General features: G+C 51.2%; 6 protein-coding genes across 6 annotated transcripts; 2 read left to right on the top strand and 4 right to left on the bottom strand.

Annotated features, from left to right (window-relative positions):
- Nucleotides 1-365: 365 nt before the first annotated feature.
- Nucleotides 366-1,365, bottom strand: MAA_04176 (pre-mRNA branch site protein p14; the record flags this gene model as incomplete). Its single annotated transcript, XM_007822174.2, has 6 exons — nt 366-559; nt 590-679; nt 795-922; nt 1,015-1,071; nt 1,135-1,158; nt 1,325-1,365. 6 exons carry the CDS (start codon nt 1,363-1,365, stop codon nt 366-368), a joined length of 534 nt encoding a protein of 177 aa, XP_007820365.2.
- A 1,267-nt stretch (nt 1,366-2,632) lies between these two features.
- MAA_04175 (pre-mRNA splicing factor) lies at nt 2,633-4,183 on the top strand (the record flags this gene model as incomplete). Its single annotated transcript, XM_007822173.2, has 1 exon — nt 2,633-4,183. One exon carries the CDS (start codon nt 2,633-2,635, stop codon nt 4,181-4,183), a length of 1,551 nt encoding a protein of 516 aa, XP_007820364.2.
- A 2,177-nt stretch (nt 4,184-6,360) lies between these two features.
- On the top strand, nt 6,361-7,552 carry MAA_04174 (Surfeit locus 4; the record flags this gene model as incomplete). Its single annotated transcript, XM_007822172.1, has 4 exons — nt 6,361-6,518; nt 6,617-6,729; nt 6,835-7,328; nt 7,415-7,552. The coding sequence occupies 4 exons, from the start codon at nt 6,361-6,363 to the stop codon at nt 7,550-7,552; spliced, it is 903 nt and encodes a 300-aa protein (XP_007820363.1).
- A 1,644-nt stretch (nt 7,553-9,196) lies between these two features.
- Nucleotides 9,197-11,344, bottom strand: MAA_04173 (tyrosine-protein phosphatase CDC14; the record flags this gene model as incomplete). Its single annotated transcript, XM_007822171.1, has 3 exons — nt 9,197-10,719; nt 10,800-11,111; nt 11,287-11,344. 3 exons carry the CDS (start codon nt 11,342-11,344, stop codon nt 9,197-9,199), a joined length of 1,893 nt encoding a protein of 630 aa, XP_007820362.1.
- A 2,253-nt stretch (nt 11,345-13,597) lies between these two features.
- On the bottom strand, nt 13,598-15,789 carry MAA_04172 (phosphorus acquisition-controlling protein; the record flags this gene model as incomplete). Its single annotated transcript, XM_007822170.2, has 2 exons — nt 13,598-15,058; nt 15,211-15,789. 2 exons carry the CDS (start codon nt 15,787-15,789, stop codon nt 13,598-13,600), a joined length of 2,040 nt encoding a protein of 679 aa, XP_007820361.2.
- Nucleotides 15,790-21,685: 5,896 nt separating this feature from the next.
- On the bottom strand, nt 21,686-23,881 carry MAA_04171 (pre-mRNA splicing factor CLF1; the record flags this gene model as incomplete). Its single annotated transcript, XM_007822169.1, has 1 exon — nt 21,686-23,881. One exon carries the CDS (start codon nt 23,879-23,881, stop codon nt 21,686-21,688), a length of 2,196 nt encoding a protein of 731 aa, XP_007820360.1.
- Nucleotides 23,882-24,497: the final 616 nt, after the last annotated feature.

The raw sequence follows: 24,497 nt of genomic DNA on the forward strand, positions 1-24,497 counted from the left end.
TAAAGCCAGTAAAAACCAGTCGTTTCGCCGCCTTTGCCAGAGTTTCTAAAATACCCTCTGCAAGAGAATACAATTCGTAGTGACCTTGCCATATCGTCACTTCCGCTTGAACGAAACCTTAATTTCCCTGTTCACCGTTTCCGAATTTCCCTTTCAAAATCAATAAAAAGCTAAAGTACATGGCAAGGAGTGGCGAATCAGTAAGAAAACAATCCCACCGCCATCATCGAATAAAAAAAAGCAATAGAATAAATAATGATCACCCAGGCTGGAATGGGATTCGATCATGCCGTTGAACCCTCCTCCTCATAGTCGTCAGTAATGAGAGGAGACTGTCGTCGTCCTAAGAGGCACGCAAGCAACTATCACGCGCAAGATCGTAGAGCAGTTGGGGCTCCATCGACAAAGCGGACTGCTCGCGAGCCGACATGCCCCTTGTTAATGGTGCTGTCAAGTGGCGTGCCCTTTCGAAGGATCGTCTTGTGATCCGACGAGGCGGACTTTGGAGGTGACAAAGACCGGCCTGAAGACATTGAGGGTCTCTTGTCTTGCAGGCTGTCTACAGGCCGGTCGGATTGTCAATCTATACCATGCTGTTTCTTCAGCTGAGCTAAAGATTCCCGACGTGCCTCGAGGTCCTCTTTTGACTTCATCATCTTCTCCGGCTGATGATACAGAACTGTCAGGAGGGGGTTAGTACACGCGCCGATACGTAATGGACAATTGAAGGGGCAGGAAGGGGCGACAAAGTGCAATGGGGGTCCGTCAACTTTCGATGTCAACCTGTCACGTACCGACAAGATAACGATTCTGGAAGTTGAAGCCGTTGAGCTTGTCGCAGGCTTGCTTCGCATCCATTACGTCCTCATAGACCACGAAGGCCGTTCCCTTGGTACTAGTGGAAATGCCCTGGCGAACTTGGCTGCAAAAGAAAGAAAAAAACACGTTAGTAGCTGGTTGCCAGAGCTGGTTTTATCAGGATATCGATGAAATATCGAGGTCGGGGGCGCGTACCGGATTGGACCGAATTTTCCAAAGAGGTCGAAAAGCTCCTCTGGAGTTACGCTGTAGCTATATCGATTGCTGTCAGTTCGGGCGTTCGGAGATATGAGTTTGCACGTCGGATTTAGTTACCTCAAATTCTTGACGAACAGAGCTCTGTGATGGTGGTTAGCCAAGCCCAACGCGATGGTCCCGTGGTAAACGCAGGCAACTCGGCCGTCTCAACAGATTGGGGGTTGTGATGCCGGAAAAAACCCGTGGAGAGGGACTCCACGCGCCGAAACAAGATATAAGAAAAAATGAATTTAAAAAACACACTCACCTGTTGACTTCGGGTGCGAGTTTCCCGCCGCGACTACTCATCCTTTGGATGATTTTGTTGTAATGAATCGAGGACTCGATAAGGGTCGGAAGCGGCTCCGTTCAGGCTCGAGGATGTTGGAAGGATGGATTGCGAGACCAGATCCGAGCGGAGGCGCAAGGCGGGCAAGGGTGACTGGCCTCTGCGATGGAACGAGGCTGGTCACGTGAGGGGTGGTTTGTGCTGTGGCCGTTCGGTGAGGAAGTGAATGGAAGTGTGGAGTGGAGATAAACGGCACCGGGTCTATCGCAACATTCGAACGCTATTAGACGCTATCGCACGCAATCATTGCAAAGTGCCATTGATGCGGACGATACTGCGTACCTAATACCTTTTGTTCGTAGCACTCCGGAGGAGCAACTCCAACGTGATTCAAAGCTATAGAACATTGAAGCTTGGGTTTCCGCGATACCTGTCTTCTACGCAATTCATACATCACCCAGGTGGATGACGGGTGGAAGACACAAACATTTGAGAGAGCGACGCGGCAACCGTTTTGGAGTCTGAGCCACAGCATTTGTGACATTCCGAAGCACTCCTGTATCACAGGGTCCTGGCGAGCATCAAATACCATTCGTGGCGGCAGTTCCCTCAATCCGTGAGTGACATGGTGTGGTGTGGTGCAGCACCTTACCAATGGCTTCTGCGACATGCGTCCCCGACTTGACCGCCATACCTGATTCATGTTTGTATTGGTTCTCTTTTCTTCTGGTCCTTCTCGTCCTCCCCAATTGCACCCAGCAATGCATCCGGGTGACGTCTGAAGTCATCTCAAGTGCTAGCAATGATGTTCCAACATTCAACAGACGGACTTGGAGTCACCCTAATCACAGCGAGGTCCGCCCATTGACAATTCCACCCAGGCATTGCCCCACTTTGGCAGCCTACTTAGTAGTTAGCATCGTCGGTGAACTACGACAATGTGTCGCAAATATGGGGCGCACAGTCCCCGACACCGGAAAGACGATTTGCTTCTGTGCATTTTCCAGGGGAAGCACAGTGTTCATCAATTTATAATAAACGCTACTTGTACGGTACGACCAACTTCTTGTTCACAACTCGCTCAGCTGTTGCTGATGAAGACAGATTCAAGGCCATTCATTATCAATTGACCCAATATTGAATGGTCCCCCTGGTTAGAAGTTCAGCTAACAGTCGCGATTTGTTGACCTTTACGGATTTATGCATTGCTGCCGTTGCACAGCCGGGCCTTGTTTCTGTTTTCCAGCTGTGCTGGCCTTTTCCCGATTCTAAATCCAGCGATACCAGATGTCAAGCTCTTTCGGAGCTTCCGTTTTGTCAACGTTCGATTGCGGGGAAGATGGAACGGAATTTCTCTCGCAGTTAATCGAATCACCGGATACACCTGCACACGAAACAAGGCAACTGGTGGACACGAGTATCCTGGCCAATTCAGATGACTTTCATTACCTGATTGAATGTGCGAGGTCTATACAGCAATCGAGACATCTACCCTATGAAAACTTAAACGGCAACGACCTGCTCACATTTGTATGGCACATCTTGACCAGCGAGCCCACTGTTCCCGACACAGAAGAGAAGCCCTGGGCGGAGACGGACCGACTGATACTTCTTGCCAAAGAGCTCGCCAAAGACCCCGATATTCGAGGCCCAAGTGCTCGTCAAATAACTAGCTATGTGAGTCCAGCCAAACGGGCTCGTCGGCAAGTCAAGTTGGTCAGTCAAAGTACTACCTCCCATTATTGGTCTACCGAGACAAGAACGCAAAACAAAACGTTGAACGGCAGGATAGCGCTTGCGGATAGCTACCCGCAACAGCCTAGTCTCCCAAAGGGGATTTTGCAAACAGCTGTAGCCAATTTCAGACAAGACATACAATTCAGGGACCAAAAAGTTACCAGATCATCAAGTACTGCCACCACATCCCAGCCGCAAAATATCGAATCCGTCTATCCACAATGTCAGTCAGCAATAGACAGTGCTACTGCTCTCTGTCCCACAGCTCAAATTTCTCCCTTCTTCCCATGGAAAACTCGAGAAAAAAAGTCGCCCAGTCGCCCTCCGGCAGGTGTCGTGTCGAGTGTCCCCTTCCCACCACTTTCAACGTCTCAATTCGGGCTGATTCAGGAGAGGTTGGCGCATGAGCCATTCTGGTTATTAATAGCGGTAACTTTTTTGATCAAGACAAGTGGCCAGGCAGCTATACCCGTCTTCTACAAAGTCAGAGAAAGGTTTCCTTCACCTACAGAACTGAGAGATCCCAACAATGCCGAGGAACTCTTCAGCATGATACGTCACCTGGGTTTGGCTGCTAATCGACTTGCTTTTATTCAAAAATACGCCGAAGTTTTTATAAGCAACCCGCCGGCACCTGGAAAGCAATACAGAGTCAGAAATTACGAAAGGAGAGATATTTTGCCATCTGCCATGAGCATGGAGAGCCTGGACACCAATGGCGATTCAAAGTGCTTGAGCCCATGTGCTGCCGATGACGATGCAAATGCAATGGCCTGGGAGATTGGACATATGACCCAGGGGAAGTATACGCTGGATAGCTGGAGGATATTCTGCCGAGACGAGCTACTTGGGAGAGCCCAGGATTGGAATGGGAAAGGGCAGCAGCCAGAATTTCAACCCGAGTGGATGAGGGTTCTGCCACACGACAAAGAACTTCGAGCATATCTACGATGGATGTGGATGCGGGAAGGTTGGGAATGGAATCCAGAAACGGGAGAACGGCAAGTGCTGCGGCCGGAACTGGAAGCAGCTGTCAATGAAGGAAGAGTCGAGTATGATAATGCAGGAGGGTTACGAATTCTGGAAACAGCGAGGCGATAAATGTGCGGAGGGGTGTAACGAATATGGAAAATGTCATGGGAGCGTACGGAGTACTTGTGTCGCATAGCCTCTGGATAATAATGAAGTATAGATGTTCAAGCAACCAATTTAAACCAGCAATTGAGAAATACGTATAGAACACCCACTTATTATGCGTTTCGGTTCGAATTCGTCTTTGGGTACTGTACAGTGTAGGGTACACAGAATTGACTTGCCGATAGGGAAGGTACTTTTCGGTACGTATGGCGGAAGGGCTAGTTGGTGGGGAATACCGAAGTATTGGACTCGTACGGAGTATTCCGCAATGCAGACAGGCAAGGCAACCTTGGAAAATACATGTCTGGGACATCAGAAGGGAGGTGGGTACTCGGTTGGAACCGATTGAACTTGACGATTTGAAGACGGGCGTTCTCTAACTTTAAGCCAGCGCGGAGCATTCTACTGTAACCAAAAGTTTTTGGCAAGCAAGTAACATTAAAGGGAAGGCATAAGACAGCACCGAGGTTACCAGGCGGCAACAGGCGGCTGCAGCCTCGACGGGTTGAACAGGCGATTGATGCAGCTGTGGCTGACGCGCGCCAACAGAAGGCAGTGGGTACAGGACTAGGACACTGTTCAAGTGATCAATTGATTCAGGTGGGCATCATCGGGAGCTTGGGACAAGGAGCAAAGCATGTAAGGCCGAGACGCCGAGAATGAGGACACGCAGGCCTCACTGGCTAAGAAGTCGTCGCCCTCCCTTGGACGAGGGAGTCGCGTGCTCGGGGCTGGGCGTTTATTAGAGTCAGACATTGTGGAAAGCGCGTCGTGAAAAGCAAGTTTAGAGTACAATAGAGCAATAGGAATGCGTCAAGTCTGCTGTGTTGATACTAAGTAGATTAAAGCCGTCAATGGACGTGGTGATGCTGCGTACCTACTAGGAGGAGTACAAGTTTCGATTGTTCTTTTGGATCAATGCCAGGGTCGGAGCGCGCTTGTCCCTGGACCATCTGTGCAGAGCAGATGCGTGGGTATCGTACAACAGCGCTCACGGTGGGCAAGTGCGTGCGGGCCTGGAATCTGCAATGGCAAAAAGAAGCAAGATACACGACTCGGCATTGAAGGTGCAGTAGCTGGTTGGCAAGGGGTTTTTCTACCTAAGTACTTAAGTACTAGGCACCTGGCGACATGGATGTATATTTCGGCCAGGCCCCATGGCCGCTCACTGCTCGTCGTCGGTGCTACATACAATCGACTTGAGCTTCTTGATATAAAGTCAATCTCAGATACAAATTGACTCGAAAGCTTGCTCAAGCGGAACGTACATACCTAGGTACGTATGGAGTACTCCGTACAAGGAAGGCACGCCTGGCAGAGTGGGCAGTACGTACCAGTAACCAGACCGGACTTGACGGCGGCTAGAGCCACCAGGGCCACTAGAGCCAGAAGTGGACACCCCAGCATAACTTGTCTAAAGGACACAGTTGTAGTAAGTTACCTTGGTATGTACGGAGTAGCCTGGCGCGCCAGCCCAGGGTTAGAAGTCATAGCTTGTCCTCTTGCCATGGTCGCGCTGTCGCCGACGTGGTGGTGGACTGGTGGTGGACTGGTGGTTGTGGTCAGATCGACCGGTCGAGTCTATCCGTCTGGCCTATGTACTTAGACTAGACGGCCTCAACCCGGGACTCTGGACACATGTGCACTTTTTGCCAATTCCCAACCCCTCCTGGACATCTTGACAGAGTTTCCTTCAACACTTCAACACCCCGACCCAACCCAACTCACCTGCCATCGTGGTGCATCGCCCTCCTTTGTTTGAATTGAAGCTTTTGTAGCCCAGTGGTGCTCAGTGCTCTTTGCTCCTTGCTCTGCCTGCTCTCTCCTCTCTTCTCTGCTCCCTTGCCTCTCTGCTCTCTACCGGCGCGACCACTTCTTCCACTTGGACAACTCAACCTCGTCTGTCCATCACCCCACGCCACAACCGCGCCTGTCGCTTCTTCCAAACCCAACCTCTTCCATCTCGTCTAATCCGAAACTCCCTCCGCGGACACCTTGACCGTCAACAGGCCTGGTGTGCAACTGTCGCAAGCTTCGGCATCGGACGTCACGACTGGTAGAATCCACACAGCTTCCGCAGGCACCCACCGACCCTCGGTTCATCCCAAGCAACTGTCCCTAAGCCCAGCAGCTCTTTCATCATGCAGCGCGGTCCCTCTGGATATGGCCTCAGTGGCCCTCCGCAGTACGGCGGCCCTTCCAACGCCGAGGAATCCAATGGCAACATCCTCGACCAGATTCGCCCCTACACTAGCAAGGTTGAGGATATGCTCGACACCCTGAGCGAGCCCATCAAGCCGTAGGTGGCCACTTGGCTCCCATTTAGCCCAACTAGCTACCACTCCCTTGATGGTCTACCATGACAATTGCTGACCTGGAGCGCTTGCTCTTCTACAGTTACCTGCCCGCCATTGGCCGATTCCTGATTGTCGTCACTTTCCTGGAAGATGCCCTTCGTATCATCATGCAGTGGAGCGACCAGCTTCTCTACCTTCACGACTACCGACATAGTAAGTAGTGCATACATTCAGTAATAACCCGCAGGCGAAAAACAAAAAATAATTGGCCTTGGTAGAGGCTACCAACCAGTGCAAAAACCAGCTAACAGGTCGCAGTTCCCAGTGGTATCACCCATATTTTCCTTCTCGCCAACGTCGTCGCCATGGTCGCATGCTCCACCCTCATCATCGCCCGAAAGCAATCTGACTACGCCGTCGCCGGTCTCATGGGTGTCGTCATCACCCAAGCTCTCGGCTATGGTTTGATTTTCGATCTCAACTTTTTCCTCCGAAACCTGTCCGTCATTGGCGGCCTTCTCATGGTTCTCTCCGACTCGTGGGTGCGCAAGACCAAGGCTTTCGCGGGACTGCCCACGCTCGACGAGAAGGACCGCAAGATGTACTTCCAGCTTGCCGGCCGTGTTCTACTCATCTTCCTCTTTATTGGATTTGTCTTTACTGGCCAATGGTCCATTTGGCGCGTTCTGGTGTCTCTCCTCGGAGCCGGCGCTTGCGTCATGGTTGTTGTCGGGTTCAAGGCCAAGTTCAGCGCCACGCTTCTCGTTGTCATTCTGAGCATTTTTAATCTGTTTGTCAACAACTTCTGGACCGTAAGTTTTCTTTTCTTCTTCTTTTTTGTCAACTTTGCTAGAGTTGTCTCTTTGCCGAGCCGGCCACAGCTAACATGTATTACTAGCTCCACGAGCACCACCCACACAAGGACTTTGCCAAGTACGATTTCTTCCAGATCCTCTCCATCGTTGGTGGTCTGCTCCTGCTGGTCAACAGTGGCCCTGGTCAGTTCAGTATTGATGAGAAGAAGAAGGTCTACTAGGCGACCTAGTTGGCACATGGATCTCACGGATCTCACGGGTCTCGGAAAGTGGGTCGCCATGGATGAAAATAAATTCTCGACTCTCATGTTTGACGATTAGCTTTTTCCTGCTACGGGACAGCTTCTTTTTTAACGAGGCGCTTTGGTGGTTTCAAGGACACTGCATTGAAAAAAAAAGTTCCTCGTGGTCACCACCACGAGCATGGCTGTCATGAAATATCCTCAACTGTTTGCAATATATAGAGAGAAGTATGGGCAGTGATGTAGGAGGTACGCATGCTGAAGCACAATATCAATCTGATTTATGTTTTGAAGAATGTTCCTTGTCTGTTGAATTTATGGCTACTGCGTCGGTGGTTGACTGAGAAGGCCCTCCATATTACTAATTACTTACATACATGTGCGGCTCCGTCGTCCGAGACGGTCCGAGCCTTGGCATTGACAGTCGGGTCGGTTGGCGCATTCTTCATCCATCCAAACCACTCGCTAGAGCGAAGAAATGCCGCCCGGACACGATGCGGATCAGCAAGAGACGACATGATGACGTGATGCCGTCATTTGGTATAGGCCCACACGGCGCTGTCCGTGGTGCCCCGGATCTCGTCCATCCATCCAGCGAGAACTTCCACCGCCCCGCGGCCTCGCTGCGTGGCATGGGCTACTTTAGGGCCTTTGACGTCTACTCGCTGTTAGGTTGCCAAGCTTCCGTTCAATAGCAGTCAATCTACAAATATCCATACACATACATACCCGTGCCGGCTCATCAGTTGAGTAGCAGAGCGCCACTCCGTCTACTTAATAAGTGGACGAGTGGCCAGTCCACTTCGTTGCCAACGGGTACCTGCTCATCACTCAAACCCATCCATATATTCACACAAACCACAAACACATGAAGCCGGCGCAGCGTCAACATCATGATTCAAATAATGAAATTCATGCCGTATGATATATATGCACAACTCGCTCCATCCCTCGTCATTCCACCACCCCTCTTCCCCCTCAAGCAACCACACTACCCAATGATTGAATAAAACAAAAAATCGAAGTGGACTTAAATCAAACAAGCCGAGAGAAGAGCATCTTCGAAAGAAAAGGGGAAGAAAACAATACCAAGCAATCATAAAACCAAAAGTGCAAAAGGCAAAACAAAACAAAAAACATCCGTGCCGTCCCTCCTGTAGCGCCATCGCAGCTCAATAACACAATAAATGCCATGACCGTGGAATACCTCGTCTTCAAACTTTCGCAATCGGTCACTATAGCTTGGCTTTCCCCTTGTCCTCACCCTCTATCCTCATATGCTCGACATACGCTCTTTTCGTAAAGGTCTAGTTGTCGGCCTCAAGAGTCCAACCCTCCCCCCTTTCAAGAAGAACTCGAGCTTTGTAGACACGTACAAAGCTCACTGAATGAGATATGCTTGTTTTTTTGCTCCCCTCTCTCTCTTGGTAGGAACGCCTAAGGACATGCATGTATGCAGAATGTTTAAACGAATCGCTCGTCAAAATGGACGTAATTTTGTCATCATCGTTAATAAAAAAGTAGAAACACAAAAAAAAATTCGTTTTTTCCTGGCTTCTCTGTGGGTATTTGAAAAATGTATTCAAATCACCGGTGCTGAATCCGTTGGACTAGGCCAATCTCCTATGACGACCCGGAGACTTTACGTGCCGTAGACATAGCTGAGGCTGACACAGACATGCTGGAGCTGCCAACACGGCCGCTCGTCTTTCGAATTCCAGCAGAGTCCTTGGCTCGCAAGGGAGACTCGGATCCGGCACGCTTACTGCCACGGACCTTGGTCATGACGCTAGGTGTACTAGCAACACGATCCACGGTCTTTGGTCGGCCTGAGCCAATGTTCTCTGCATCCTGTGAGGCGTCGTTATCAATGAGATAAATTGTCGACGTTGTCTGGCTGACTGCGCGGACCCTCTCGCGGCTGGGTGACGCTGATGCCTTACGGTGGCTGTGCATGCGAACATGCAACTCTTCGTCAGAATCCGAGCCCTGCGTGTAACGGTGCATGGCCACTATTTCGGTCTCATTCAGGCCTTCTCTCTCTTCTTCTATACTGGGTCTGTGAGTGGCACCTGATCGTTGGTAGGGATGGTGGCGATCGGCAGCCCGCGTAGACTTCCGAGGTTGTCCAGGAGTAGGGGCTGGAAGGTAGTCCTCCTGTGCACCATTCTTGCGGTCCTGGTCGACTTCGCTGAGAGGTGTGCGGTTCGATGGGCTGCGATTCGGAGGGGTAGACATTTGTCCATTGCGCAGGCTCGTCTTCTGCATAGCTCTGATGGGTGTGCTTGGAGCAGGATTTGCGGCGGCAAGTTCCCTTCTCAGACGACGTTCAACACGCTCCTCAACCCACCACTCCCGGAATGTACCCTGGTTGAGATGTAACCAGTGCTGCTGGGGACCAACAACCATACCGGGTCGCATGAAGCGCATAAAGGAGATGATCTCGTCGGCGGTGAAGCCATGCCTGTAGATCAAGTATGCGCCGATGAGACAGCCGGTTCGGCCCAAGCCAGCCTTGCAGTGCACCGCAATACCCTTCTTCTTCACGGTGATGGTCTCGTGCGCCAACCGAATAAACTTGCGGACAGTTGTGAGTGGAGGGCACGTTCCGTCGTCAAAGATCATGTCGAGATGCTGGATGCCCAGAGCCTCAAAGTAGGATGGAGAATACAGGTGTGAGTTCAACCTGACAACCAATCCAATATTCTTCTCAGAGAAGTGCTTCAAGACGTTCTTGAAAGGCTGTGGCAGGGTTGGATGGGCATCCACGGCACCCAAATCTCTCGGTAGCAATGGCCAGAGCTCAGAATCTTCGGTAACCTTGGCGACGGGTGTATGTTGAGGAGAGGCAAAAGCCAGGAAATGGGGGGTGATCCAGTTAAAGTCGCCGTGCTCTACACGCTCAAACTTTTCGTACATTTCAAGATCAAAGTTGTCAAGGTCAATGCACTTTTCCTCCTTGGCCTTCCATACACCATACACAACGTCCTGGACGGTAATGCCGTAGTCGGCTTGGCTGTACCCAGCATCACGGAACGGCATCAAAGGCGGATCGACCTGGGCAATAGGAGCCAGGGCCAGATGAGGCGGCCAATTTTGGATCAAGACCATGTAGCAAGCCAGCATACAGGCAGCATTTGCACGGCCTTTGGTAGGAATGTTAGTTGACGGTCCCAGTTGCGCCGTGGAAACTCGGCCAGGGTGGGAGAGGAAGAAAGAAACTCACTCCGCGGGTCAGCAGCGCTCCAGAAAACGACGGGTCGGTCCTTGTTCTCCTTGGCACCAAGAATGTCGTGAAATCGAATAGCAAATCGGTACAAGTGGCCAATGTGCAGAGGGCCAAAGTCGTGGTGAAAGGCATTATACAAAAGCGTATCATCAACAGTAAAGTAGCACGGCGCCGAACGACCACTGCCCACCGAAGAAACGGAGTCCAGATTTCTGTGCGATCGTTTTCTCGGAGCAACGGGAGATTCCGAGCCGGGAAACAGCGTATCCGCCGTGGGAGGATGAACATAGGCACCGAGATAGAGGCGGTCTGCAAAAAAGAAGAGAAGAAGCCATCGTCAGCAAAGCTCAGATCCACGCAATTGATTGGGCACAGATGCAGCGCACAGCCAACAAAACGCCACCCGGAGCAACGGACTGAGCCAGAAGAAGAGGAGGAGGAGGAGGAGGAGAAAGCATTGGCCGCGATTGGACGCATGGCATACCTGGGATATATTCAATCACCTGCCCCGAGTTCTGCGCGTGCCTGGAAGTGGGAGCCATTGATTCCAGGCTCACGCTTCAGCGGGGTCCTGCGTTCTTTGCTTCTTTCCCGGCGGCCAAAGAAAAACCTGTCTTGTGTGAGGAAAGGGTCTTCCAGAGACAGGCGGCGGCAGTTTGGCGAAGCAACCCAACAACAATGATACCGAATAGTCAATGTCGGGCGGGCGGACAAACCCAATGCTGCGGTACGCTTCGGCACGCAGAAAAATGCCCTCAGCTTGTCAACACACAATAGACCCAAATGGCAGCTTGTAAACACAAAAATGGAGGACGAGGCTCGTCTAAACTCTATGTGAAAGGCGGTTTCGGTGCAAGCAATGCCGTCACTGTCGTCGGTTGAGAAGCACAACGTCGCTCGAATAGATAAAACCTGCAAAATAAGCTGCCTCGCTCACGGATTCATGCACGTTGACAAGAGAGGGGGAGAGTGAGGCAGGGAGGAATAGTGGTGTGGGGGGGAGGAGAGGAAGGAAGGAAAAGAAAGACGAGGGATTTCCAAGCAAAGTGGTGACGGCTCACGATGTTTTTGTACAGAAGAGAAGTCCCCGAGTCAACAACAGCTCAGAAACGGCGGGTGGGTTTTGTATGTATGTTTGAGCAGCGCTGCACATGCGGAAACCTCTACTCCGTACCCCGGCCGCCCGCTGCGTCGTCCAGTGGTCAGGCTTGTTGTTGTGAGACCCTCCGCCTTTTTGCCTCGCCTGTAGGGGAATAACAAGACAGCTGGGCGGTCTTGTTGTGGGTCGGCCCGTCGCCGGGGAAACCATCAGCCTACAACACTGGTTGACAGGTCCAAGGCCACCAAAGCGGTGCGGCTGTGGCGCGGGCCTCAGCCAGATGGAATGCAGGCCCACCCCGTTTCATGCACGCGCCACAGCAGCCGCCAACGCTACCACTACCGCTAGTCAAGGACGACCTTGCCAAAACCTGAGAACCTGCCCGGCGCCAATCGCTGCCCCTCCATCTGCGCGACCCTGCGACAAATCCCCCAAGCATACACAAGAGGCAAGAAAACTCTTGACCTCATCTGCATTCCTTGCATTCCTTGCACTCGACACACGGCGCCAGGTCCGCGACCACCGATCAGGCCCGCCCGCTCACCAAGTCTCAATCTGCGACGCCGGTGCCCGGGGTGACCGTCGCAATCAGCCCGTTGTCGTCACCATGGCCTCCCCGACGGCCCAGTTCCCTTGCTCAATGTTTGTCTTGCCCATAAACCCCAAAAATAGAACCACTCGCCACCAACAAAAAAAAAAAAACAAAAACACCCCCCCTCCGCCCTCCTCTCCTCCACGAACAAACTTTAGCATCGTGACAAAAGTGTCGTAGCTAACGCCGACGGCGCAAAAAAAAATCTACAGAGCCCTTCGTGTGCCCCTCCCAACCGCAAGACTCGCCTCGACTGCCCTCCAAGCTCTCCGCGTCGACCCCGAACTATCCCCCCTCGTCCAGAGACAGCTGTCCGTCGCGTCGGACCAAGACACCGTCCTCACGGTAGACTACCAGGCAACGACGAATCGCATGCTTCGCGTGGCAGTGAATTCCTTCATGGAAAGCCTCAGGCTTGTGCTGGAGGTGATGGAGCAGTTGGATGTAGATGTATTGCCGCAAACAGAAAACGAGAATCCGTCATGAAGCTTTTGAAAATCTCTCCCCCCCTCTCAGAGACGTGAAAATTGAGAAACAAATGGCCCACGACGCCTTGGGCGCCGATTCTGGAAAACACAGGTTTAAGAAACATTTCGAGCCCACCAGCTTGGACACTGTTACATGAGTAGCTATAGTATTTCGTCTTTATTTATACTAGCATATTTCATCATGTCTCATCTGACTAAAGCAGCGTTGCAGACGATCGACTACCCAGCAGTACTGTGGCTCTAGCCCTTCATGTTATCCAACAGCCCTCTATGACTAACCAAAAAAAGTACTCAAAACAGCAGATAGGCTGGAGATTGAGGACAAAAAACGCCACCACCAAAAGGAAGAAGAAGAAGAAAACAAAGCAAAGCTGTTTGAACTCGATAATTCCATACAAAGCCCGTTCAAACTGCCAAAAAGAGAACTAAATCGTGGTAATATCGACTGCCGCCTCCCCCAACAAATTGCAACCAATATGATATCCATCTCCGCGTAATTATTTTCCTGTTTCGCAACCAAGAACACCCCATGCTATTTACCCATTATGCAATCCAACAAATGGACAAGATTCAAAACTGCCAAGTCTAGACAGTCGTCGGATATTTGTCCACGTGGCTACGTCGCCGGTGCCTGTAGTTTTTGCAGCTGGCTCTTTAGCTCGTCTAGCTCTTGTCTCAAGTCGCCATTTTCTTTTTGAAGATGTTTCATATGCACAATGGCATTCTCCACAACGCTTGCTTTGCTGTTGGGCACGTTATTTTGTAACTTGTTGTCTTTCCTCTCCGCCTCATCATCCTCAAGCTTTTGTGGATCTGGTAACAAGCTGGCCATGACTTGCAGCGCTGAATTGATACGATTTCTTCGCCCTTGCTCCGCAATCTTGTGAGATGTTCGTTTTGACGTGAGATTCGTTGACAACTCTGTGGGATATGAAACTCCGGGCACAGTGTTTCCTTCTAGGATATTTTGATAGTTTGATTTGGTCATGAGCAAACGTGAAGCTGTGTCTTCCATCGACAGGCCAGGAGTTCCAGGAAGCAAAGGCTTGATGTTCGGTGATATTCTCGGTAACAAAGCAGGCGAGGCGTGAACTGAGCCAGTAGATCGTTTCCTGCCGTTTCTAGAAGCCAGCTGAGGCGTCTTGCGCGCACTAGGCCCGGAGGATCCCGGTCGTAATTGAGGACTTTGGCTCGCTGATGCCGTTCCCGGTGTTTGGGTGTTTGGTGAGTGCAAAGGTTGCTGCGAGGTGCTTCTCGCAGAGTTTGGTTCGATGCGGGACAACGGTGACGCCAGCGATGTGTTGATCGGCGCGAGAGGCCGGTTTGATATTGACTCCGGTAGCTCGAGAGATTCGATATTTTCCGTGACAGTGTGTTGTTCCTGTTCGATTTGTTCCTGGTTCATCGCGAGTGGTTTCTTTGCCTTGGAAGCGGGAAGTTTCATTAGTGAAGCTGGCGTGGCGGGATGAGGCTGCTGCTGCTTTTCTCTCTGTTCTTCTGCCAAGGAACGGGGTGTAGGCTGTTGTGAGCTTCCGTTCTGTGCTTGAATGTACGGAGATTTGCTAGTGGACCGTCGAGCGGGAACGGGAGGAGGGGGCATTTCGGACAGGTTTTCGGGTGATACCGACGCATTTTCTTCCGAACCTTCAGTCGATGTGGCTGGGAGAGGAAGTAATCCTTGGTCTACGGATGGTGCGTTTCTCTCGTCCACCTCATTCAACACCTGAGACACAATGGCCGGGCTCGGGCCCGTTTTCCGGCGTTGAGGCTTGGCAATCGGTGAGTTTTTCACGCCCTTACCCCGTGCCTTGACTGCATTATTCTTCCTGGCCTTCTTGGACAAGTCTGTGCTGGACCCTCCAGTAGGAGCAATAGCGGGTGCTTCTAGATCCATTTCAACAGGTGAGTTGTTGGACTGTGTGCTATGGTCGTAAACTGATGACGAATCGTTTTGAGCATGCAAGGCTGGCGAGGTAAGAGGGCTAAAGTAAGCTCCGGGCACAGTAAAAGCATTTTCTATATTGAAATGGGGATCCAAGGGCGTCACAGCCGGGGACACAAGAGGCGTGAAGGCCATCTGTAGGGTCCATCACATTAGCATTCATCGCCTTTCCAGGGAATGTGGTGCCCTGTCGATTTTTTTCTTTTTTTTAAAAAAAAGAAAAAAAAGTGAAACCAAACCAGGAACAGAGTTATCTGCAACCAAGGGAGGGGAAGAAAACCACTTACATCTTGCTGCTCCGACATTCGCTGATGATATCCTCGGTCATAAGCTGCTCGCTGGGGCATCTGCTCCGGCTGAGAATAAAATTGACCGCTGCCAGGAGGCATCTCCATGCTCTGGGGAGTAGGGGGGACCGAATGGCTTTGGTTTGCAAAGAAGGTCGCTCGTTGTTCTTGAAGCTGGCGTTGCTGTTGATGAAATTTTTGCTGCTGGAGATACTGGATCTGAGCATCGATACTGGAAATAGTGTCGCTGGGGGCAGAAGTAGCCAGTAACTGCGCTTGCATGCCGGCAGTCGTCGCCATCGCAGGCGTGTGGTTTTGCAGCAGTCCGTCGCTGCGGGGAATAATGTGAGAAGGGTCGGCATCACCCATAATAGCGTCGGCCTGTTGCCGATGCTGATGTTGCGGGTGTTGATGCTGAGCCATTATGGCTTGCGAGGGGCCATCCTGGAAGCCATGGAAGTCGAACTGCATGCCATCGCCCATGTTTCCCATGCCGCTCATGTCGAGAAATTGGTTGAATTCATCTTCGGTGGTGGAAGCCATATGCTGGTCCTGGCCATCCCAGGCCGCCGAAGCCATCATGGCAAATCGATATGATGGCGGTGGGCCGTGTACGGGTGCAGATGGAAGCCAGAGATTCGGTCGCTGGCCTCGGGGTGGCGCGGTTCCGAATTAAATTGCCGGGAGGATGAAGCCGACAAGAGGCTTCCTTTCCTTCCCGCGTATAATCAGATGTCGCCAATCGTATATAAGTCGCCCTACTTGCGTCTTGGGCCCCGTCTGCTTTGGGCCAGCGAATTGAAGGTCCCCGGCCACAAAATGAGGCCTGTGGCTCTCGTGCGGAAGGCGGCGGGGGTGATGGGAAACTGAGATGGATGTGATCATGAGCTTGCTCTGTCCTTCTGTCCGCAGGCACGTATAGTCAGTCGCAGCTAGGGCGTTATGTTGCAGTCCTTAAGGTCCTCTCTCCTTCCCTTTTCCCCCCTTTCTTTTGACTTCTTATCGTGGGCTGTTGATTTGGAGGGGTGCCGATTGCTCGGTGGGCGTGGTGGCTGCCGCGGCGACGGAGCACTTGACCTTTGCTGCGTCTGGTGGTTGGTGCGCGAATTGAAGACGACAGCCAGGAGCGTAGAGGCAGCGAAGAGCGGGAGTCAAATGTGTCAAGTCCGTCTCAAAACAATAGTCGAAGCAACGAACAGCTTGTCAACTGGCCGCTCCAGCGAAATGAAGGCTCGTCAGCGACGATGGCTGGGGGTGGAGGAGTAAAAAAAAAATGCCGTCGGCGACGTTGACGACAGGACGCTTTTGGAGATTGGCGCAGGACGCAAACCATTAACTTGACTTCACAGGTCCCCAGTCCCAGCACGGTGCCATCAAGTCTGGAGAAACGGAGCAGGCAGTCAGTGCTGGTTCTTCTGCCAGGCGGGCCACCGCAGGGAGTTAGAAGGGTCAGGCGACTGGGGTGCCACCTTGCGCAACCTACTTAAATACTCAAGTACGCCAGAATTGCTAGAAGTGGTCCAGATTGGTACATATACTTTTTTAAGTTTGTGGTCATGTCCAGCGACGTGCAGATCAATTGATGCCTTCAAACGCTCAAATGCTGCCAGCACGGCCACATGTGGAATGCTGCACTTCTGGATGCTCAGGTCTGGTGTGTACCAGACATGTAATGTTGCTACGGGAGGACGGAGTACATGCTCACATGCAGGCATTTTGCTGGGGATGGCGCACTGGAGAACCCACTGGGGACACACTGGTCACTAGGTCCAGCCACCTTGACCAGGGCCTCTTCACCTCTTCACTCACCAACGCAGGCACGCCACAAATACAATATGTACTTAAGTAGTCTGGTAACATTGAACATAGACGGCAGCTACGATGCGCAGTCCTCCTCAAGGGTAGACCCCAGACACTGCAGCTGCCACGCTACTTTCGACAAACACCAGATGCACCGGTTATACATATATCCTCAAATATCATCCTTTCGTACCAGACAGGCACCAGCCACCATCATCCATCCAGCGCTCGTTAGCCTGGTCAAGGCTGTCTTCCATGTGGGAACTCGAAACCTCCAAGCCGGTCGGGGTGGGACCAGACGCCGTGCTGGGAACTGGCTTATCCATCCAACCATCTTGCATGCCCGCCTCCATGACCAGGGCCGTCCATCATGCCGACAGAGACAATCCGGAACAGAGCTTCCAGCCAGGGTCCCCGAGACCACCGCTGTGGACCGAACGCCCGACCTCAAAATGGCTCGAGATGGATGGACGAGAGGAATCAATCCGAGTACTACCACTCATGGGCGCGCGGGTGCTGCCTAGACCTGTCAGCTTCTTCCTCAATAAACAGTCTTCCACTCTGTACACCCGAGTATGGAAGCGTCATTCGACACCGTCTAGCAGCGAACCCTACCTTTTACATGGGCTTCACATGTTGGTTGAGTCGGGCAAATACTGCCCGTGCCACACTCCGTCTTGGACTCTTGGGCCAACTGTCTTCTGGATATTATATCTGTCCCCAACCACGGAGGGATGATCCCATGATAGCAAATTACGACAATACAATAGGGGGAAACGGGCTCATTCTGATTGGAGCGTTTGCTGGGGTTGCCAATGATCTTTTTACTAGAGTAACCCAGTCCTGGCTGCGACTCGCGACCAACCGGGCTAACACAAAACGAACAAGCCTACCGACGACTAAAATTGGTCAACAGTTCAATTCTGAAAGACTAGCGCCTGCGACGGCCCCATTGACTTCGTCCTACAACTATTTTATCCACAGACCGCCTGGGAAAATTCTTGGACAAGTGGTGGAAACCGATCAAGACAAAGCACGAGCACGTCAACTATCCAGGATTCTACACGGTCCCTCTCCACTCATCGCTTCCTTCTTTCATTGGATTTGGCTGAGCCTCGGTCTCTCTCCCATTGTCTACCAAGTTTATTGTCCCTGGTTGCTTGTTTGGCTGATGCCTTAACGCTTTGCCGCCTTGTGGCTCACTTGCTTCGCCTTCTCTCAAGAGTCAAGTTGATTCCTTCTACACCCTTGTGATATCAGCCTTGTGCTCTCCAAGGCATGAAATGGGAAGCTCATGCCCTCTTGTTACATGGGCAGGCCTTATTCCTGTGTCTTCTGTGGACGGGTTGCACGCATAGTTAGCTGCATCTAGGGATCGTTTGTAGATGGATACTGAGACATTCGGGAAATAGCGGTCGATTTTGCTTCTCCAGTTTGGGCAAGCCGGCCTCCACCCGGAGGTTAGTGCGGGAATATTAGGGATTCGTCCAACCCAGCGTGCGGGAGGCCAAGCGGGCTTGGAGATCCTAGTAGAGGTTAAGGTGCCAAATTGGACATCAGCCCTCATATCATTTGCCCGTCCATTGCTCGATGAATGTTGGTCGGCGGTCCAATGGCAGGTCGGAAGTCGGGCTGCCAGGGAAATGTACGACCACGCACGGATCCAGCTTCACTCAACGACAGATAGTCTTCCGATGCTCTTGTTCCCTTTGCCGAGCATGGCCATTTCTTCGTGTTGGAGGGTTCTCTTGCTTCAACTATCAGCTCATCAGACATAACCAGTGGCGTGCCTCTTGGCCACGGCAACGGACAGAGTCTTGTTGAGCTGGCAACTGAAAGAGCCTACTCAGGCTTCAGCTTCTCTCCTTCGCGTCACGTACAAAAACGATACATCCCCTCAGGACTGATGTGTCTGCAGAACCATACTGTCTCCGGCAGACCGATCGGCTAGTGAGTCGCAAGTCCCACCATGTCACAAAGTATCCCGTCCGCATGTATGTACTAATATTTGCTGTATGTATGTTGTACGTGGTTGTGCTAAGTTTTGATTCTTACTGTTCGATTGCTTCAGGGACAGCTTGGCGTGCTTGATATAGCTGTTGTGAATTCATCTGTCACATTTCAATGTTTTCCCTACACCCCTCACTCTTAGTAGTCGGCCAGAAACTTGGAGTCAATCCTACGACTTAGCAAACCCTATCCGTGTTAGGATACGGATCTCATCTATGTTACTAAGCGTCATACCAGTTAGCAGCAGCTCACAGAGCCAGTCGAGCAAAGGTTAACAATGATGGCGATTGGTCGTGGCATCATCCACCCGTGAGTCGGCTGTCAAATGCGTCTCTGGACCGTCGTGCGACAGCAGAAGTATACAATGCTCGTCCCAATCACATCAGGCACTTTGTGGGCAGTTTGGTTCTGATGCCATGTTAAAAACAGCTGCGTAACAGAATCACCTGCTTGCTCAGTTTTGAAAATGGAGTTGCAATGTGTCACCCAAGGAATGAACAAAGAGTGTGGCGCATATAATAGTCTCATGCCGTTCACCGGCGTTCATGTCAAGCTGATCATGTAGATATCCTTCGACGTAACGCAGAAAGCATCAGCTGAGCTAGTTCGAACCTTGTTGAAACTTGGCCAATCACCCGACACAAAAGGTAGTAGGGCTGCCACATCTTGCATATTTCGGACCCCAGCTTCTGACAAAGGCCGTCTCCCACGTCTTCCGCGTGGTCACGGTGTGGATGAACAGGCAGGGTGGAGCTGTGAGCCATGTCAACTCCGGGAAGAAGAGAAACGAGTATGCGAATTTAATTCGAGTACGAACTTGCAGAACAGCACAAGCGATGCCTCGAGTGTTAAATGGCGGTCACGTCACTATTTAACCAGGCAAACATGAACGACAACCTCTAGTCTAATATCGTCAAATGATGCCGAGTTGCATAGGCGCAACACGTCATGGAGTAACTACCAAGCAATGGCACCAAACATGTCAAGACGTTCAACCAGTGGAATTCCCATATGTCAGACTTCCATGAATTTTCATAGAATTCAGCTCCTACAAAAATTGACCGTCTTGTGTCGGCTGTTTACGTGGAAGCAGCGTCGTCCCAACTAGCATCTCTGCACTCCGTCTTCCCGAGGCTTCAGTCCCACCAAGCCACATGGAGTGCCTCTCAAGCTCACATATATCGATCCTATTTCGCAGCCACCAGCTCATTTCTGCACTACAATAGACAGTAGTGTGAAGAAGCAACACAAACTCCTTCCGGAAATATCCTCCTTCCCGCCGCCCTCTTGCAAGCAAACCTCGTAAAACACAAACCCCGTCAGCCCGACGCCGAATACATTGTCATGCCCTCTTCTAGCCTTCGCCCAAGCACCCTTGCCAAGCAAAGGGGAGGGCCAACAAGAACTCGCCCAGTCGGACCAAACCCATGAAAGTGCAGATCCCGACTGCCAAATACTATGCAGTCAACGACCGTGTTTGGACGCCGACCCTCCCAGAACCCTGGTCCTCGTCACCGGTCAGTAAAGGAGGAGGAAGGAAGCTGAGACAGAAATCCAATAGACCTACGCGAGCTGAAGACTTCCTTGCAGCAAACTGGAGACCGACGTCGTGACCACCTTCCCCTCTTGCTGTCGATGGGGGCAGTCCGTTCATCTGACCAAAGCAGCCTCGTGCGCGCATCTTGTATCTTGCAGCAAGGCTTAGAAAGGTATTTCACCTCCCTAGCAGAATAAATATTCTGGCGTTGTGAGGCGTCGCTGTGGAACCTGCGAAAATACACCGTCGTGTACCCGGCGATTCTGGGGGGGGGGAATTGTTCCAGAGATGTTTATTATAAGAACCATTTCGTTCGCCTGTGTTGTCTTGTCTTTTATCAACTTTGTTATATGCATAAGGTAGAGCGACAGCAGTTCTCCAGTTGACAACTTTTCCCAGTGTAGCGTTGCCAACTATCTTACATAACAAAACATAAGACATTCCGACAACATATGCAGATAAAATCGAGAGTTCACAAGGCCGAATGTTAGACTAGTGTCATGCATGTGCTTTGTAGCTAGCTACATATTTGCAGAACTGCCTGCCGCAATATACATACAAAGACTGGTTGCCCATTGTCTCGCGGCAAGCAGTCTTATTTCGCGTCTCTCTGACAGTCCTCCTATATTCCAGGGAGCCTTATCCTCCTCATTTCAACGAATTACATGTGACAAGAGGGTAGCGGTGGTATCGTAACGAATGACGCCAAAATATGGAAATAAGAGAAAGAAACGCCAATGAGTGGCTGTGATCTAGGATGCAGAGAAAATAGAACGCGCAATCACAGAGTATAATCCGAAATATGTCCAAACACAAGAGATGTCGACGCCAGGTCATGCTTTGTGCTGAGTTGACACCAGCCTTCCGAGTCTTCTTAGAGACTATAGGCCTGAGTGATCTAGTCGGAGATGAACAAGATGAAGAAATGTGAGAAATTGTTTTAAGACAAGTGTGCTGTACTTTTTTTTGCCCTGCCTCGACTTGCCAAAAAACCAGTGTCTACTTCAAATGCAAGCGTTGCACCACGCCAAACGTGTCGCTGGGTATTACACCACTAGGTCGTGAGAATGCATCTCAAGAGAGCAACGTCATCACATCTCCCTTTTCAAGGAGGAATTATTTGCTCTTTCAAACCCGGGATTGGTCTCCAAGATTAAGCCAGCTCATATCAGACGTTGACGCCATAGCGAGTTGCGGCTGCCTGCTGACTCCCGAAGGAGGCTGCACAGCCGGAGGATCACCAGCAGCTTCCGATGTCATATACGAGCTAGGTCCATATGCACTGCTCGGAGCACGATTGGCCCCCCATGGTTGACTAGCTTCCATGGGATCCCAGATCTCATTAATACTCTCCGGAATGCCACTGGAGTACCCTGAGGATACTGGCGACACAGGTCGCTCAATCGTTCCAGACATACCCTCAGTGAAAGGCATTTGGCTGACATACTGTGCAACTACTGGACTGCCAGAGTTAACACTGTTTACAGCTGGTCGCCCTTCGAAGTTCAGCGGCGGAACCGTTGCCGAGTCTTGCGTGGCGCGAGGGTTCTTGGCAACATCCGAGTACCGAGAGCTTTGTTCGGAAGTCATGGTGTTCCTCTTGCCGCTGCCAAACCCAAGGATTTGTAAGGCACTGCCACCAGACCAATATCGATTCCAACCAGAGCTTCGACGTGTACCATCATTGGCTTCCATCCGACCATTTCGAGGACGAGGTTCTGCCACAGAAGGATCAAACGCTACACCACGCTCCTCATAAATTTGCAGAGATGGATGTACCATGTTCTGAGGAATAGGTTTGCTGATTTTACTCTTAAGTTGTTTATGCAAGGAGCTCACAGAGCTACGTGCCGTGTCGTTGCTTGGCTTCCTGCTCAGTCCAGATTTCTCCTTATTCATTCGGCCCATGAGAATAGCAACAGAGGAATAGGATTCAGCCGATGCTTGTGGCCGGTGTCCCTTGAAATGGGGAGGTGGGGACAATGGGCTCTTGTTAAAAGCGAACATGTCCTTCTCTTCAGATGGAGTGTGGCTCGGTCTCCCCGTTTCCGTGTGGTCAAGCTGTTTCCTGCGACGCCGAAGCAAAAACAGGATAAGACCTAGAAGCGCAAGGAAACCCGCAATAGAGCCCAGCGTAATACCAAGAATAGCATTTGAGCTAGGACCCGAATCCTCCGGGGTGTCGGATACCGGGGGCAAAGCTGCTGCTGTGGTAGAGGTGGCAGCAGCGACAGAACTTGATGAAGTTGATGTAAATAATGTAGAGGTCGATGTCGCTGAAGACGTAGTAGAAGTGCTCGAAAGAACCTTCTGTGTGCTGTCAAAGAAGGTAGTGGAATTAATCCAACTGTTATTCGTCGTATCAAATAATGCGATGGGATCTTTGGGGTTGCCTCCGGAAAAGACAACCATACCATTAGGGCCTCGTGCCATTGCATAGTTTTCCCTCGTTTCCTTTGGCGCCAAAGAAGAGTTGTACTTTGGCCAATTAGCCAAAGTCAGATCGCGCTTGTCCTTGTCGACATCGCGAGAGGTTATGACAGGTGAGTTAGTCAAGGACTTTCCATTGCCATCCAGTATAACCACACGTGAGACCTGGTTTGGTGATTGGCTTAGATCAAACAATATCAAGTTCTTCGACCCATCCTCTCCTGAGACGACTGTTCCCTGTATTGAGCTGGTATCCTTCTTGATAGGCTCAGCTAGACTACAGTCAGTATATCGCCAATTGCCTCCCACGCTAAACCAGTACACCTTTGTATTGTCAGGATTGTCACCGCCTCCTACCAGAATCACGTCTGCATCGGTTGCCGAGGCGAGAATCGGGCGCAAGCTGGCGGGGGGCTGATTAGACGGCACTGCCGGAGGAGGAGGTATGGTGACAGTATAAGGCTCTGAAGCCTGTATTATAAATGTGTCTGCCGACGGGCCACTCTTTCCATCTTGGTTCCCACCAAATACCAGAATTGTGTCGGTTGCTTCGATGTAGGTTGATGAATGCCATTGCCGGTGCTTTGTGACCATATTGGTAGGTTGAACCGTGGACCATTTTCCAGTCGAATATGTAAACTTTTGTAAACCAGGATAGTCCTCGGAGTCTGCCTGGCCACCAACCACGAAGAAAGCTGGATCAATGTTTTTCGGTCTGGCGCTGCCGACGCAACTTGCACCCGTGACTTTCACGCCAGAGTCAAGAATATTCCACTTCGCGCCATCCTCAAGGCGAATTGACACGAAACCTTCAGGTGAGTAGGAGTAAAGCGTGCCATTGTAAACGACAGTGCACGAATTGTCTAAGGACTTGGGAGGTTCAGGGGCAGGCATGTTTGCAATGTTCCTTGAAGGCAGAGGGAGCTCGCAAGAATGGGCAAATTGCCTAGTGCCAAATCACACGATGTTAATTTCTCACTTGAACTTGTTCATAACATGACGACAGTGAAGCCAGCACAATCAATTGGCTTGATATCCACAAATAATGCGTGCGAGAAGCCTGCTCTGCGGTTGGCAGTTCGAACCAGGGCGGGGATGAGAAGAGACGGATTACGGCGTTTCCAAGCCCGAGTTATGGTGCAAACGGGCGATTTGCAACGGCTGCGGTTGCTCTCGAAAAGTTCGGCCTCATGCAGCGAGAACACGAGCAGAACAGGAAAATACGGAGCGTAAGGCACTGACGATTCGAACTATTCCGGTTGAGAGTCGACGCGAGTTTCAGTTGGTTCGAGTCCCCCAAAACGGTATTCCTTGTCGTGTTGCGTCGTCTAGACGTCGATATTGCCAGCAAATTCCAAAATCCGTCGAGTGCATATGAAAAAAAAAATGTGAAAGGATGAGCAGCTCGATTTCAGGCAGAGGTCGGAAACGCCTGAAACCTCTAAGGCGATGTGGAAAAGAAGCAAGCGCAGGGCTGCTGTTCGACGGCACACGGAAGAAACTATAAAGA

This window comes from Metarhizium robertsii (genome assembly GCF_000187425.2).
Source record: "Metarhizium robertsii ARSEF 23 chromosome Unknown MAA_Scf_5, whole genome shotgun sequence".
Classification (NCBI taxonomy): Eukaryota; Fungi; Ascomycota; class Sordariomycetes; order Hypocreales; family Clavicipitaceae; genus Metarhizium; species Metarhizium robertsii.